The 16,894-nt window shown below is 33.7% G+C and overlaps 1 protein-coding gene across 1 annotated transcript in view; it reads right to left on the reverse strand.

The window, feature by feature from the left end:
* LOC111622699 overlaps positions 1-16,894 on the reverse strand; it is a 78,192-nt gene that overhangs the window by 27,369 nt on the left and 33,929 nt on the right. The window contains exons 19-22 of the mRNA XM_023365120.1: positions 9,827-9,962; positions 7,725-8,340; positions 2,340-2,610; positions 2,148-2,268 (exon numbers count right to left, since the gene is read on the reverse strand). Coding sequence (XP_023220888.1) covers positions 2,148-2,268; positions 2,340-2,610; positions 7,725-8,340; positions 9,827-9,962 — 1,144 coding nt within the window. The remainder of the gene's footprint in view (positions 1-2,147; positions 2,269-2,339; positions 2,611-7,724; positions 8,341-9,826; positions 9,963-16,894) is intronic.

Raw genomic sequence — 16,894 nt, forward strand, 5'->3', positions numbered from 1 at the left:
AGTTCTGTATAGTTGACAGGAGTTAAAAATTTCCATTGAAATATTTGATATTTTTATTCCGCTCTCCGATATTATATTACTTATGGATTTCAATGTTAAACCAGTGATATTACGATTTTGTATATCCCATCTTTAAGGGGATGCAGAAAAAACGTGTACAATGTTAAAAAATTAACTGTTACTTTGACAGCATCATTTACAACTAAATTTAATGAATGAGATGCACGCGGTACAGAAAAATCTCTAGAATTTATATTCCTTAAATTTATGATTTATGTACCTGTTGTCAGAAAAATTTGTCTTTCCACTTTTTTCCCGAGACTATAAATATTCGAGTACAAAGTAACCGGTTTCAACTTATTTCTACTTAAGTAGTAGTTAAATAATTAAGAGATTAGGGAATTATGGACATAAATAAAACCCTGCCGAAACAGCCAAAATATTACTTAAAAGCTTAACCGACCCAATCTCTAGCCGAGTACAGCAGGGACTGATTTCTTCGAAATATTAGATGTAATAAAGACAGACATTTTTCCAGTTCGACAAGAGTGACTGAAAAGTTGTAAATTTTGGAAATTTCCGTGGACCTAAAACAAATTAGTTAGAAAACAAATGACAGACAATCTATTAAGTTTAACATATTTAGATTTTTACAGCTATGGTGAAAAATGTTTAAAATTTACAACAACCCTGTCGCGTCCTTTGAGATATACCAGTGATGCGACAAAAGAGGCATTTGACATTAATTTAACCGGTATCGGCAGCCTCGGGATTTGGCAGCCTGCATATATGCACGCACCGCACATCTCTCTGATTCCACTCGTAGGGAGCTATTTGACTAAGTGGTTAAGATTTAAAAAGTAAAGAATATTTTATGTTATTTTTATGTACGTTTCATACGTCAGATAAATAATCTATTAAAAATACATTTAAAGAATTAACTGATTGCCCCTGGAAGTCGGCTTCTTACAGAAACACAGCTTCCCTATCATCAAATGTCATGGCATGCCACTGCAGATCAAAGTACTCACTTTCAGTAATGTATGGTCAGACTCAAATGCACACGAGCTCACACTAAATATATTCTCTTTGCATATGCACTTGTATAGAACTTGTATTTAGCCATATAGAAACTATAGTTTATTTAGCAAATATATCTGCAAATTAACATCTCAAAGACAGACTTTTTTAGAGTGTATCTCTCATTCATTGTGTTAGATTGCAATTATTATATACCAGTTTGTCTAAATATGGTGATAAAACATATAGCATTCACATAGGCCAAGTATCTGTTGTCTGCCATCCTTGTCTTTCCAAGACTACTGGTTCTGGTTAACTTGCATTTGATGAGTATAGAAGTATATCATGGACTGTTGACTGTGTCAAGTGGATGACAGATGCAACTGTACATTTCAACTCTACCTTTTTGTAGCACTGAATGATAATTTGTTATACAGGATCAGGTTTACTTCATGGTATTTTAGGGCCTCAAATTGCCTCTTGGTAAAAAACCTTAACTACACTATTTTCTGTTGGATTCTGCTGCAGTTTATATGCACTTTCTGCTATTACAGTTATCTTTATTTGCATTTTTTGCCATAGAAAATACTTTCATTGGTTGCTGTTGTTGGCATATATCCATATGTAATCCATAATTTTTATCTTTATCAACTCAACCATATTATATTTTAATTTTAATAATAACATTTATTCCACTAATCTTCAATCTAGCATACTTTATGTTTTATTCCAAATTTTCCTGATGAGTTCCTTTCCCAACCCCACCCAATGATTGATGATTGCAAATAAAAATATCACTTTAAAGACCAGTGTAAACATTAATTACTATAAAAGTTTCATTTATTTTTTAATAAAATAAACTTCTATTTTATAGATAAATTATAGGATGGTTGAGCAGTTAAAGTAGCAGCCTAACACTCCGGGGACCTGGGATAGAATCTGGATGGGTTGAAAAACCCAGGAATTTTGAGGGGCCCCATCTGGATACATTGGGCACAGTCCCTCCTCATTGTGGGCCTGGCAAAATCCATAATGGGCTTGCTAGAAAGTTGGTCTTAGTACCCACAGAGCATGTAGAGTTAAATAAATAGATAAATAAATTATATTACAGTATTAATAAAACAAACCTAATTTTGGTAACGGATAGCTGATATTAAAAAATTTTTGATAGTAAACTAAAATTTTGGCTGCAGCATCCAAAGCAAAATATGCTTGATTTAATTGTTCCTCAGGAGCCAATACTCTAACCTAAAAATAATTAAATAAAACATTAGTTATTAGAATTTATAATGATACTGAGCAATTAACAAGAACCTTACTTCAATTCCTTCTTTTCTTGTCGTTAGCTGCTTAAAATCACAAACAACAAATGCAACTAGATAAGTGCTCATTTGTACCGTTTCTTCAAATAATGATAGATTCAAATTGTTTTCGTAAGGCACAGTTGTAATCCATTTTGAATTAAAATAAGCAGAATGCACTGAATCGTGCACCATTTTTAATTGGAATTTAGCTTTCATTGCGGGTTCGTCAAAACATGGAAAAGCTGATCTTGCCGATGTAGCTTCAAAATGTGTTGTGGCAAGATACCTAAATGATACAAAAATATTTAAAAATTCGTAAATAACTTAATAAATTTAAGACCAATTACCAAATAAAACTAATATTTGCTGGAAAATTATAACTTGTTATTGAATAAAAAAGTTTTAAAAATCTGGCAAGAGCTCTTGCTAGACCTTCCCGGCATTCAAATGGAGGTCAAGGAGACTATTAGGAGTCTGATAATTTTCAATTATATTACAATATATAATTTGACTATTAAAAATAAGCTTAAAAAGAATAATTTTGCTGAACTATGATAAAAATATCCATTTAAAAAAAATAATTAAGTTTAAAAAAATACTGTGACGTTAGCTCAGAGTTAAAATCATGTGTGGAGACATCCATTTCAAGATGTTGTTACAAAATAAGTTTTGTATTATTATTATAAAAAGGCTAAAACGGCTTAATTTTGAGGGAAGAGATGAGTTTTTAAAAATATTTAAATGCTAATAACTAGTAAAATTGTCCAGCCTCCAAGTTCCATACTTCAAAGTTTAATAGCATGGTATCCCTTATAAACAAGTTATTGTGCCAAATTTTCAATATACAAGTTCTTAATTTTACCCCATCCTAAGATATTAAATGAAATAGAGGCCAACACACACACACACTTGTAGGTTTTCATTTATTTGTTTATTTTTTTTGGGGTTCAGGAGATCGCAAAACGTTGAGATATATGCAAAATACCTAGGAAAGTCAGTTTGACATGATTCCAATACTTTCCCATGTTATGTTATAATGACTGAGAAAGTAAAAAAAATTTTAGAAATTTACAAAAACTATGGCATATAGAAGCCAAAAATAAGAAATCTTTCAACATTATCATGAAGAATGTCAAAGAATTAAGAGAAGAAAAGAAAGAAAGAAGGAAGAAAGCATGTGGTTAATTTAGAACAAATTTCAGAATGAACTACAATTAATGAGCAACTAAACAAAAACTCAAATGAACCAATTACCATTTCACGATATTATACAAACAATGCAAATTATTAATTATAAAAAAATAACAACAAGGATAAGGAAAACAGACAAAAGCTTAAGCTCACTCTCATTCTTCTCCAAAATTGCTCAAATAACAGCAAAAGAAAGAAAAAAAAATATAACGAGATTTCCATTCCAAAAATGAATTGAACTTGTTTAAACATCTTTTATCTCTGTCAGTTTCCTCATTTCGTTAATAGAAATCTTAAACCAGAGGAATGTGCTATCAGATTGAAAATATTGCAACCTGTTTACAAAAGTAAGACTATGATTGGTCTTAAAAATTTAAGAAATGTGTTTTATGAATTCTGATATTCATACACATACACAGTACACTACATACATACATATATTGTATGTATGTACACTACATACAATCCCTGAAAAAAAGTTTTTGAACAGCAGCAGTTATGTGAAAATTACTGATTACAGGGATTTATTATTTGTTAACAAATAAACTCCAGTGATAAAAATTCTGGAGTTTATTTGCATAATAAAAGCCATTATTGTTAGAAAGTATCACACTGGAAAAATAATTTGGAATATAAAAAAAAGAATCTTGTCCAATCCTAGGACTGAAAAAAGTTTTCAAACATGTCCTGTAAAAATAATAAAGGGCAAAATTAAAAGCATTAGCTACACACGCCTTGGACGAGGACGTGCAAATGAACATCAACAGTGTATGACTTATTTACCATATATGGGAGCCTCTGCAACTTAAGTACCTTGAAACATTAGAAATTTACAAGACCAGCAGAAATGACACGGCTGTTAACTATAAGGACAATAACACGTTATCCCCAAACTTGGAGGACATTTGAAATTTAATAATATTTTTACATCCCAATGTAACCATGTGATCACAAACTGACAATCGGATGTTGTTCTTTTAATATTTTAAATTATGACATTTTGTTTCTCATTCCATTTCCAAATCTGTTCTTTTAACCTAAAGACAATCAATCAAGGCAATTGAAAATGTTCCTTTTCCTTCAACGTTTTGTTCTAGTGAGGAAATGGGCTCATCTGTCACTCTGCTGCTTCAGGTTTAGCGTTAATCCATAGGGGTTGTTATTGACGGCATTGAGAAATGTTTGAATAGGAAGATCATGTGACCAAACAACAACAAAGTTGTCGACATATCTGAAGTAGAGGAGGATGCAATCCTCAAAAACAGGAAGTACCTGCTGCTCAAAACACTGAAGGATCAGTTCACAAAGCATACCAGAAATAGGATTACCCATTGGTACAACCATAGATTGTAGACATGTCACTCCTTCTTTGAAGATCCCGCAGCTTGGTACAACAAGTTCAGGTACTGAAATGGATGAAAAAAAAAGTAGGAAGTATATCAAATACAAAAGAGTTGTATACAAAATTAAATAGGACATCTTTAAAAATTTTTGTTTTAGTTTGTTAAAAATAATTATAATTTTTGGCAAAATGAAGAAAATAATTCTGTATTTGAAACCTGCACAGCTAAATTATAAAATAACCCATTACATATGATTAGAAAAAATGTTATGTGATTTATTATATGGATAATGAAGTCATTAAAAATTATAATGTAAAGACTGGGGACAAGTAATTGAAAGAGAGCACAAAGAATTTCATTTATATTAATAATGTATAAACAACAATATTTGCCTTTTTAATTTTCATTTATCTTGAGTCTTGGAGGTTGAACTTCGTCAAAATCTCAGCAGCTATCTTAGCATTTCTCACTCTAATTTGCTGATTTGCATAATTATGTTGATTGCGCATTAAAATAGCATAATAAACATCAAAAATTATAAATAATGGTTGTAGTAAAGAAAGAAATGAATTCACAAACAATTTCTTAAATAAGAATAAAGTAATTGTAAAAATGTATGAATTTGTAAATTTATCTAGTGACATTGCATTAAATGAGTATCGTCAGGGCCAACACAGTGCTGCGTTATTGAATATGCCGACTTATTGAACAATTTTATTTTTTCCAGTTTTTCGATTGGCTGTGTATAGGGTTACTTTATGACATTGGTTCTCAACCGCATATTCTGAACAAACTAAACTTGCCCCAAGTGTTCCACGAAAAAAAAAACTTTTTTAAGGTTTTGTTACAGATTTATTCTAATGTACTACAATATATTACTTTATTCATAGACAATTCCATATTTATTATTTTATTCAGTACAATAATGTTTATTAGTTTATTGCTTTATGGTTTCACAAGAATAGTAAACATGAACTTGCTTATCAATTTTGAATATATTGATGCTAATGCCCTGCTTAATAAGTATACGAATGATATTCCTTGGCATGAGAGAAGTTGAGAAAAACTGAAGTCAGCAAATAGCTTTTAATAAAATTTTTTTGCTATAAAATTTCACAAGTAGAAGAAACACAAGGTCTCCACATTTGCCCTTCTTACACCACAGGAAAAATAAATGTCACAATGTCACACAAAGGAGTCCATCTTTATTTTCACGCTCTTCTCCATCAATTTTTGCATATTGAACGTCCAATGATATGAGAAGGATGAATATGAAGATCTTGTGTTTATTTTACTTATGAAAGTTAAACTAATTTATTGTTTAGGTTTTACTTTTTAATAATTGTAAATTTTTTTGTCTTTTTATTTTAACGAACTTGAGTGTGAAGTGTTTGTTTTAATCTGACAAAGCTTTCAGTTATACTTTGCAAAGTGTCTGCTGCCAAGAGATCAAATAATAACATGTAGATATGTCAATATTCTGAAATATAGCTTCGTGTTAATGTTTGAATTCTTGGAACATGACCACACAGTTAATGCTGACAGCTCCTACATCATTGTAAGAAATTTGAAAGAGAACCTAAGAAAGAAATTATTCAATTCTTGAAGCAACAATGTAAGCCTCCTTCAGAGGATGCCATCTGTGCATGGCACAAAGGACCCTTCCTGCTAAGCAGCCCAGCTGAACTAGTGACATACTGTTCACATGTGGCGGTACGCCATGTCTTTGTAAATAGGGGTAGATATAAGTTTTATTTCTCCTAAATTCCTTTGTCTTTAATGTGTTTCTAGAACTTTCTAACCTATTCTTTTTCTATGGGTGGGGGACCTTTGTCCAAGGACAAAGGGAGAAGACAAAGGGGACATTAAGAAGCCCTGAGGCCATCAGGAAAACGAACAAGACACTTTTGGGGTCAGCGTCCGAGGTGTGCAGACGTAGGAAAGAGCAAGCTAGAGGTTTGTCGCCTAGTGGGACAAAAAGAGAAGGCTTGGAAGTTGTCTGCAAACGGACGAAAATTAGAAGGAAACCCAGATTAAGACTTCAAAAACGCCCTCGAATTCTCAAGAGACGGAAATGAGAGGAAGGAAATTGATTCAAGTACCGATATAGAGAAGATCGGAGACTGCCAAATTTACCCGGGTACCCCCACAAATCTGTCCTTTATACTTGTCTCTTCTCTTCATATCTCTTAATTTCTTCACCCTTCTTCCTTAGCATATAAGTTAGATTAAGGTAGATTTAAGTTAGTTGTAGTATCTCAAATCATATTTTTTCATTGTCGCGAGCATGTGTCTCCTGCCTGTGAAAGCATATAGTATTTTGTCGGATGGCTTCGAACTTGTGTGCGTACTATAGTTTGGGATCAAGTGTGTTTAGTGTAACGAACCAGGTGTACGAAGGACCATGTAGCTGTAGTTAAATAAATATCCTGTTTAATTTATAGTTACTTCTTTGTCATCCTTTTTTTTTGTCCTCCACACCACCACACACGTTAGTATCAATGAGTGTTTCTAATGCTTCCTGCATTAAAGAAACACCCATTAGCCTGTCACTTCAGCTGTCAGGATGTGAAACATACAGCAAAGACTGTCAAAGTAGGGAATCTTTTTATGAGGCTGGCATTAACTAGTTTATTATGTCTATGACATATACTGTAATTGTCAAGGGTGCTATGTACAAATATAATATAGGTTAGTCACATTTTGTAGTTTATAATCTTACATCTAAATCTAAATAATAAAGTAAATTTAAAGTAAAAAAAAAAACCATTAAAAAAACTATCTAAAATTAAATTTGGTTACACGAATATTAAATTAAATGTTTTAAAAGAGATTTTTATTTAAAATTTAATTAATATAAAAGTACCTTTTTTCTCCTGCTTTTGTTTTGTAAGAACTAATATAAAAACCTTCCAACTTCTCTTCTAATATTTTCATAAAATCAATAATTAGAATATAATTTGCATCTTTTTGAAGAGTTTTGTGAAACTGAATAAAAATTTGTTCATGCTTGTGACATTCAATGTGTTGAAGAATTGAAATTTCTGTTTCATCCTCTGTCAAAAGAACAAATCTTGTAATATTTAAATCTCTGGCATGTAAAACCACAAAGTCAGAATCTTGAGCCAGAACGAAAGTAATATTGACGTTGCCCTTATTTAAAAACGTTGTCAAATTTGGATGAAGAAACAAGGAATAATGTTTTGGAATTATGAACGAAGGCAGGCGAATGTCCTGCCAGGGACACACATCATCTGCTGGATGTTCTTCGGATGGAGAAACATTGGATGCATCGTCAAAATGAACATTACTCTCACAATGTAAGGCAGGTCTCGCAAAAGCTGCAATCAGAGAAATCACCAGCAACAGCACAAATACGGTAATAGTAATGCAGAGAGCCTGCACTTTTGTGCACGAGAAATGTCTCTGTCTGTCACCAACTGAATCATCTCCATAAAGCACTTGCTTTTTAGCATTTTCACCTGAAATAATTAAAAATAATCTCAATTTAATAGAACGTACTTATTTTAAAATATTCATACAAATAAATATACAGTAGAACCTCGATTATCCAGACTAATTGGGGATGAATGTAGTCCGGATAAGGAAAAATCCGGATAATCGAAATAAATACTTTAATTTGTCTTTTAATGATAATACAACACGTTTTCTTTTCGATGACATATCGGTAATATTAAAAGTGAGTACTGTATTTAAATCGTGATCAAATTTTCAAGAAACAAACGTTCGTATTGAATTTGGACTACTACTGACCAACGCTAACAGACTACCTATTGTTTAAAAGGCCCTCTGGTGGCACAAGAAGACGGATATTATAAAATAAAAAGCAGTTGAAACTGCATTTTTATGAATAAAAATTTGACAAACTATTTATCGTTTTATGACGAGTAAAATTTTTCCGTTGCGTTCACGGCTTTTAAGTAATGCATAAACCTTCGAGGCGCGAGGCCCTTCGGACTGCGAGACATAGGCGGTGGCCCACGTCGTCCATGCCTTACGCCGCCCTTGGTCATAGAAATGATGCAATTTGAATATAAATTATTTATAAATACGTATGTAAAGTTATATTTTTATTACTACGTAAAATATTTAAGAGTTTACGACCACTGTGCTGGGTGAGACGTTGTTGAAACAAAAAAAGTTATGCATTCCATCACGTACATAAAAAGTGACGTAATTCGCCAAGTGCAAATCAGCAAATTTGTAAAATTTTTGTTTATTTTAAACAATCCGGATAATCGAAAATCCGGATAATGGAGGTCCGGATAATGGAGGTTCTACTGTATTATAAAAATACAAGGTGACCAAGTGAAAATTTTACTCGTAAGAAATGGTGCAAAGAACTTGACAATGCCACAAGCTGGATTTGGCAATGCTGTGAGCCGGCCATGCTTCTTATTATGCTTCTATGCATTACAAGAAAAATAACATTTATTAATGTTTTAAATCCGAAATTTGAATTTTTAATCCAGTCTCAAATATATTAAATTAATTCTTTTTCTGCTTATAGGAGTCTAAATAAAAACACGCATACATTTACCTATTCAAGTAAGTGTTTTAGAACTCCAAAAGCACTCCTTTAAGCAGAAAAAGAATTGAATTAAGCTACGAAGGAGAAAAGGTTGTACAAGGAGTCTTGGATCAAGATGTACTGTACCATATTCATTTTTTGACAAACTGAGTTAAGCATGTGGGCAGATACTTAGAATCAATGTGTGTCAAACAGCACTACTGCAATGGACCAGTTTTTTCAATATGTCATGTTAAATAAAGAGAAAAAACTGCTTGGTTGTAAAAGGTACTGTAAACACTTGTAATTCCCAGTAGTACCAGACTAGGGGAGTCCAATTTAATTTGTACAAAAAAATAAAGGGCTACAATATTAAGTGTATGAGGTTCAAATTACAAAATTTTCCCACTTTTCTTTTTAGCACAAAAACTATTTACCTTGTTGAATCCAAATAGTAGAAAAATCCTGAGATAGTTCATTTGGAAGAGTCTCTCCCAAAATTTGGATGTAAATGGATAAAAATGAAGTTCTACACAGTTCACTTTCATAGTTGCTTGTCCTCTTCACTCTTTGCTAGTGAATCACACACACAAAAGAATAGTAAGAAACAAAGTGGAACACCTTAAATATCCCTCAACGGAAGGTAAGGGTGGCTCCCCTTACATGGACAAACCGTTACAAAAAAAATACAAAAAATATCAAAATGGTGTTGTAACATCACACAATGAAAAAAGCTGCTCCAGAGAAACAAGCTATAATATGCATCATGCAATTACTATGCAGTTGCTCACTTCCTGTTCAGGTAATGTTGGCAGCATGTGAATGAATCTCGACTCGGTCTTTCTTCATTGTGTATAGTGTGTGCGGAGAACAATACTTTTTGCAACACAACCAAACACTGTTGGGATTCCCAAATGAAATAGAACCAAAGAAACACACTATCAGGATTCCTGTTAATGCTAAGGAGGTATCTGATATGGTGGAGTTATTGGAGAAGCATTGTGGCCAATGGCCATATCGGCATATGTTTATTTTATTATTATTGGTATATACATATTTTTAGTTCTAATATTCTTTCCCTATTTCTTCGATTTCTTTGTGTGTTCATTCTAGAACATTCCATGACCGTTATAGCCTTTAGGGGGGATTAGTGATTCTGTGAATCGCAAAGAACAATAGTGCAGGAAATTACCCCCTCTGAGAGAGGAGAACAAAGAAGGGTGTGTAGAGGGGACAGCAAGAGGTAAGAAGAGACAGAATCGAGGGAGACACGTGGAGAATAAGACGTGTCGAGGTGAACTCCGGACTTGACTGAGAGCCGAAGAAAGAGAGACTTCTCGGGAGGGTCAAGCGACAGACTGGAGAGAATCAGAGTCCCCATGGCTGAAGGCCCAATGACAGGAAAACTGAAGACATTTTACTTCACTAAGGAAGTAGATCAGAGGACACAGTAAGAGTTGGGAAGAGAGTGCCAATAGAAAAGGATCCAACCTAGAGCGCAAAATCATATCGGAAAGAACGAGGAAAGTCCCGGGTGAAGTTGTTTCTTCCTTCTATTTTCCTTCTTGCTATCCTATCCTTCTTATATTTTCCTTAGTATTAAGCTAGGTTTAAGTTAGGTTAAGTTAGATTTTATCACGCGTATAGAAGATACATATTGTCATGCGCCAAGTTAACGTCACCCCGCGATTTCTTGTACCCATCACGTTGTAATGATTATACCTGAATCAATTGGGATCCATAAATAAAAGAACCTGTTAGTGATTTGTAAGAAAAGTGTTGGTAATTATAATTGTCCTTACAACACAAAGACCACAGCATTTTGGAGACAAGTGGAATGAAGATCGTCATTTAAAATACTATGTTGATGTTTGCAAAGGGAATACCACCAAAGCAGAAATTGCAGACAAATATTGTGAAGACAGATACATGACCAACCTTGATAGAGGGCAGACTAAATATGCATATTATCTTATGATCTGAAAACAATACTGTTGTCAGAATAACATACAGCTTGATCCATCATTGTATTGCATTTTCTGCTTTAACTGATACCAAAATCATTCCATTGGTCTGAGCTAGATACTGTGGTAGTACACTAGTATATTTTTATTTGTCCATATATGTTTTAAATATGTTTATATATTTTCCCTTCCTTCCTTCTTTGTTCTTTTGTATATAACTTCCTGGAACTTTCTTCCAAGTATGGGTGGCAGGTGACCTGGTTAGGGGACAAAAGAAAGGTATAGCCCAGAGGGCAAAAGGAGAGACACTTAAGCCACTTTTAACTGGAATGTGGAAGAGAGAAGACGCGTCAGAGAGTTCTCCAGGTCAATTTTGCATCGGATGGAAAAAGTAATGAAAAGTTTTTAAAGATCAGAAACCCAAGAAGAAAGGAGTATCATGAATAAAGAACATCAGAAGGGTTATAGTAGAATATTGATCGACTTTCACCTACAATCGGTCCCCACAATCCAGAATGATATCATCCAATCACCGCCACCTTGATCGTCAACTATTGGGTACCCATTCTTGCTTGGCACTATATTTCTACCTATCCTATTATCTATCCCTTTCTCTTTTTCCTTTATTAGAATAATTACTACTTAAGTTATTGATAAGTATTTCTTCGTACTGCGATACTTTTTTGTTCTACCTGTGGATTCGAAGAAGTTTTTTTTTGAACAAAAAGGAACTAGGAGTGTTGGAATCCGGAAGATCCTGTCAAGTGTTAAAATATGAATAAAATAAAAGAACATTTTGTTACTCTAATATATGCATCTCTTTGTTAAATAAATCCCACCACCTGCATATGACCACAGTACATTAGGCATACACTCTTTGTGACAACAATATATGTCATGTTGATCAAAGACAGCAATTGTGTTTGGAGTGTAGAGGGGCATTGCCATATCTATCCAAAACACATCTTCATTTGAGTAGTGCTTCTTCGAGAATGAAACTAGTCTGTCATGGATGCTCTGACAAAGAGCATCTATGACAGACAGAGCCACAAGAAACATTAGTGCCTCATAGGGAATGCTATTGATCTTGAAAGATAAAGATTTTACATTATTTCAATTCTAAAAATTTTATACATTAAATATCCAAAAACTAGCCATAAGACTTAATTGATGAATAATTATTTATCATTTAAGAAAAAAATCAAGTAAGTACAGGGAAAAGATTTTTCAATGTGAAAAATGCACTTATACGTATGTCTACACAATATCTAAGATCTTACTCTTCATTCACAATGGTATGAGAGTGAATGCAGGTTTGCACATTCTAATTTGAGTCCACTTAACATTAGTTCTAGTTACACTACTGTGAAATACAGATTCTGCACACATCAAACTGCATAAATCAAGCATCAGAAAACCTGACAACAGAAACAAAACAGAATTTTTATTTTGATTAGTAATTGTCACTACTATTCAAAGCAATAGCTAATAAAAAGGCATTTTGTTGCCAGGCCTTTACAACCTACATAAACAGAAGTTTGAATTTTTTCTGTTTTAATCCCCACAAGATGTTAGAGACAATTTTTAGAAAAAAAAAAGGATTAAGGCCGCAAGCCAGATAGAAGCATTAATGGGTCATATCAGGCCTTCAGGTTGCCAGTTTGCAGCCCCTGTCTTATAGCCTGTGCTTCTTCTGAAAATAATTACCTGGCATTCAGAGCATTGCTATACTTCTTTCCATTCCAAGAAGATGCAAACATTGAAGGAACAAAAAATGTATCATCTAATAATAGAAATGGCTGTAACAGTCACCTGCCATATTTATGTATACAGTATTTTAATTTTAATTTATACTTTATAAAAGTTTCTAAAATGTTCTGATTTCTTTGTCTTGCTGGTTTATTTATTAAAATTGCATACAGAATACCTTAGTCAATACAGAATGCAAGAATTTGAAAATGCTTTATTCAAGCTGAAGAATTAGCAAAACTTTTAAGAATGGAGCCAATATTTACAGAAAAAAGGTGTTTGTAAGAAGAAATTGCGAAATTGAAGACACCATTGTTGCTGGTTGATGAGAAAACAAAGTTCCAAACGATGATAGTCAATATCATTTTAGACGCAAGAATAATTTCTCTTGAAGAAAGATTTGAACAAATAAAAACTCACAAACAAAATTGAGTTTTCTTTTTAATTTAACTAAAATAAACAATTTAAAACAAATTAAGAAAATATTGCATGGATTTGCATTCAATTCTTAATCATAAAAATAGTAGTTAAATTGAAGGAAGTGAACTATGTAGAAATTAATCAGTTTACTTCTGGAGAATATCCATTTGCTGTTAAAAGCAAGCAATTTATGGAATATAGTTCCAAATATGTGGGTTCGCATTGAGAATTCTGCCAAAATCCCTGAAACAGTAGCAACAGCCAGAAAAAGTTTTAGCAAATTAAAATTTATCAAAACATGTTTGCCATCGACAACGAGATCGAATTCTTTAGCCTTGTTACCTATTGAAAATGCTGCTGCTCAGAAGATAGACATTAATGAAAGAAAAAAACTTTCGAAGATTTAAAAATAAAAAAAAATATATAACTAAATTATAACTGATTAAATTAAAATTACTGTTTAAGAGAAATAATTTTTGTTTGTAATCATTTTCGTGTGTTTCTTTTTTACATAGTATATCCAAGTTAATAAAAATTAAAGTAGAAATATTGAAGTTACAAAATTACTAATTATTTGAAAAAATACTTATTGGGCTGCAATTTTCAAATTACAGACCTGTAGATGCCACCATCCATCTGTTTTTCCTTAATTTCGAGAATGGAGTTAGATATGTGAAAATCGAGACCAGATACAAAAAGCTTAGGAACCAGAGGCTCGATTACCTATATACCTATATTTTTAAAATTAAAATATGATGAAAAATTGCAGCTGGATACTGCAACGACGTTACAATAAGTAATCAGTTGTACTTATAATTAGAAAGTACGTAAGTATAAAAAAATACTTAGGAGGCATAGAACTGTAAAGTTTGTCCGGGAAGCAAAATTATCTTGGTTCGGCCCTACCGACGTCATCAATATACAAGTGGTAACATTGATAAAAATTGACATTTTGATCTGACATTATCTTGCTCGCACATACATCATTGGTTCCTTTGACTTTTTTACTCTTACGAGCATGATCTATGGCAGTGGCACATCAGCTACGAGCAAAAAGGTGCAATTGCCACAGGCTCCCAAACCAAATGTTTATTAGAAAAATTTTCCCCAAAAAAATTCCCTAGAAGAAAAACGTCTGAAGTCGATGCTATACATGGTGTTTCCCAATTTAAATTTGTCCAGGCCTCACAAAGGAGTAATATGTAACCGATCCATGGCTCTGATAAGGTCCCGACAGCCTCATTGTCCAGAGAGCATTCTTACCCCAAGAAGAAACTCATCCAGAAATAATTCCATTGCATTTAACAGCACATAGCTCTGAAAATTATGCAAACATGAGAATTTTGAAGCCAAATATGTCCAAGCAAACTATCTCATGGCATAACACTTTACTGGGTACAATTATACCGAATGAGACTGTTGGGAGCTTATCGGAATGGGAGATGATACCCATGGGAGCAAAAAATTCAAAGGAACCACGCTTCCATGCACAATCCTTGACCAGATACAGCCCCCCAAAAATGGTCCGTGGGCAACTGAGACCATCACGTTATTTAGCCCAGGCAACATTGCTAGCTACGAGTAGCCCACCCAACAATCCGCAGAGTACTTGGCATTGCATAGCTTTAGGGTGTGCGAGGGCTTGCCCTTGAGCAAGCAAACTCAATGCTTGACCGACAAAGAACAAACGTCACGCCGGCAGGTGGAAAAACCGACCTCCGGAGGTGAATATCTGGCAAAGGATCACACGTGCAGGTACAGTTCCTTCGACTTTTTTCCTTGTACAGGGGGTGGAAACTCCTCACTTGGGGTTCAAGCCCCTTTACTGTACGTCAACAATACGTATGCGAAACTCATTTTGTAAGGTTATATATTTACGTATTCACAAGAAACCACGTGCACGCCGTTTTCTTTGCCCGTCTTTATTAATTCGATACAATCGACGTATCGATTTGTGCGTAACCAGCAGAGAACTCGAGTGACACGTTCAGGCGCCGGTAGAGCCGGAGACGGCGATTAATGGAGGAAGACGAAGATTAGGAGCGACTCACCCGTGAGAAAGGCGACTTCGTCCACTTCCGGTTCGCTCATGGTAGCCGGCAACATCGTTTAGTGGAGGCGAGACGACGACAAATTGGCCACTTTGGCCTCTTCCATCGGATCCGGCGTTTCTCGTACGACGCGGTTTCGATGGCCGAAAATCACCGCTCTTCTCCCCTGTCGTCCCAATATCGATCGAACGGATTCGCCGCTTCGCTCCGCTTGCGCCTCGATTCTGCAATCGCGCGACGAAGTAAATATTGTCCGATTCGCTCGGACGGAAGACGAAGAGGTCGCCACTCCGCATCGACATCGCCGAGATCGTCAGAGGCAAATGATAATTTTTAATCGTTGGCTCTCCGCTCCCATCTTAAAAATTTCGCTTTTTAAATTATAAATTATCTCAAACTTTTTAATTTATAAAACTTTTTAAGTTCGGAAAAAAAAAAGCTAATCGATGGTTCGAATTTTTTTTTGGGGGAATTAAAAGTGGTTGATGTCTATGGATTTTCGGCTTCGATGCGTTCTTCGATTTACGAAATGATTTTATAACTCACTTAATGCGATAAAAGAATAAATTATTTTAAAAAATATTTTTCGTTATCCGCGACGTTTAGTTACGCGTAAGCAAATTACGCAAACCTTACGCTTTAATATAGACGTTACAAACTTTATCTTATGACTCCTGCATTTATAGCGTTACATATCTTTAGGTCTTAATTATATTTAAAAAATAATAGCTCAAATATTCAAAGTTAAAGATATTTTTATCATTGTTTAAGCGGAAACGGCTTTAATTAAAGACATTTAAACGGCCTCAACGACGTCAAATGCTAAATTCCTATTCGCTACGAAAAGTTACGAAAGGTGGCACCACTGCGACAATTGCAAGATGGGCCTGCTTACAAGCGTGTCGATTCTAAACTCTTTAAGCCTTAATACTTAATTAATTAAACAATTGTGAAATACAGTGTCTCAATAGACAATTTTTTACATTATATAATGTAAAAAAATATATATATATATAAAATTGTCTATTTATAAAGGAAAAAATAATATATTAATATATTATAAATTAAACATATATAAGAGAAAAATAATATATCATTTTTCTCTTATATATGTTTAATTTATATCGGGACACATGGAAGTGTGTCTTCTCTATTTACAAATACAACTGATACACAATGCTTACATATTCCATTAATTTCTGATGGGCAACTGCAATATAGAATTCTTTATGTGAAATTTAAATTAAATCTATAGATAGCTAGAGAAGAAACCCATAATGGGGGATCTGACATTGGCTTAAAATAGAAATTAAATTTATCT

Source organism: Centruroides sculpturatus, unplaced genomic scaffold, assembly GCF_000671375.1.
Source record: "Centruroides sculpturatus isolate CEXI.00-Female unplaced genomic scaffold, Cexi_2.0 scaffold168, whole genome shotgun sequence".
Lineage (NCBI taxonomy): Eukaryota > Metazoa > Arthropoda > Arachnida > Scorpiones > Buthidae > Centruroides > Centruroides sculpturatus.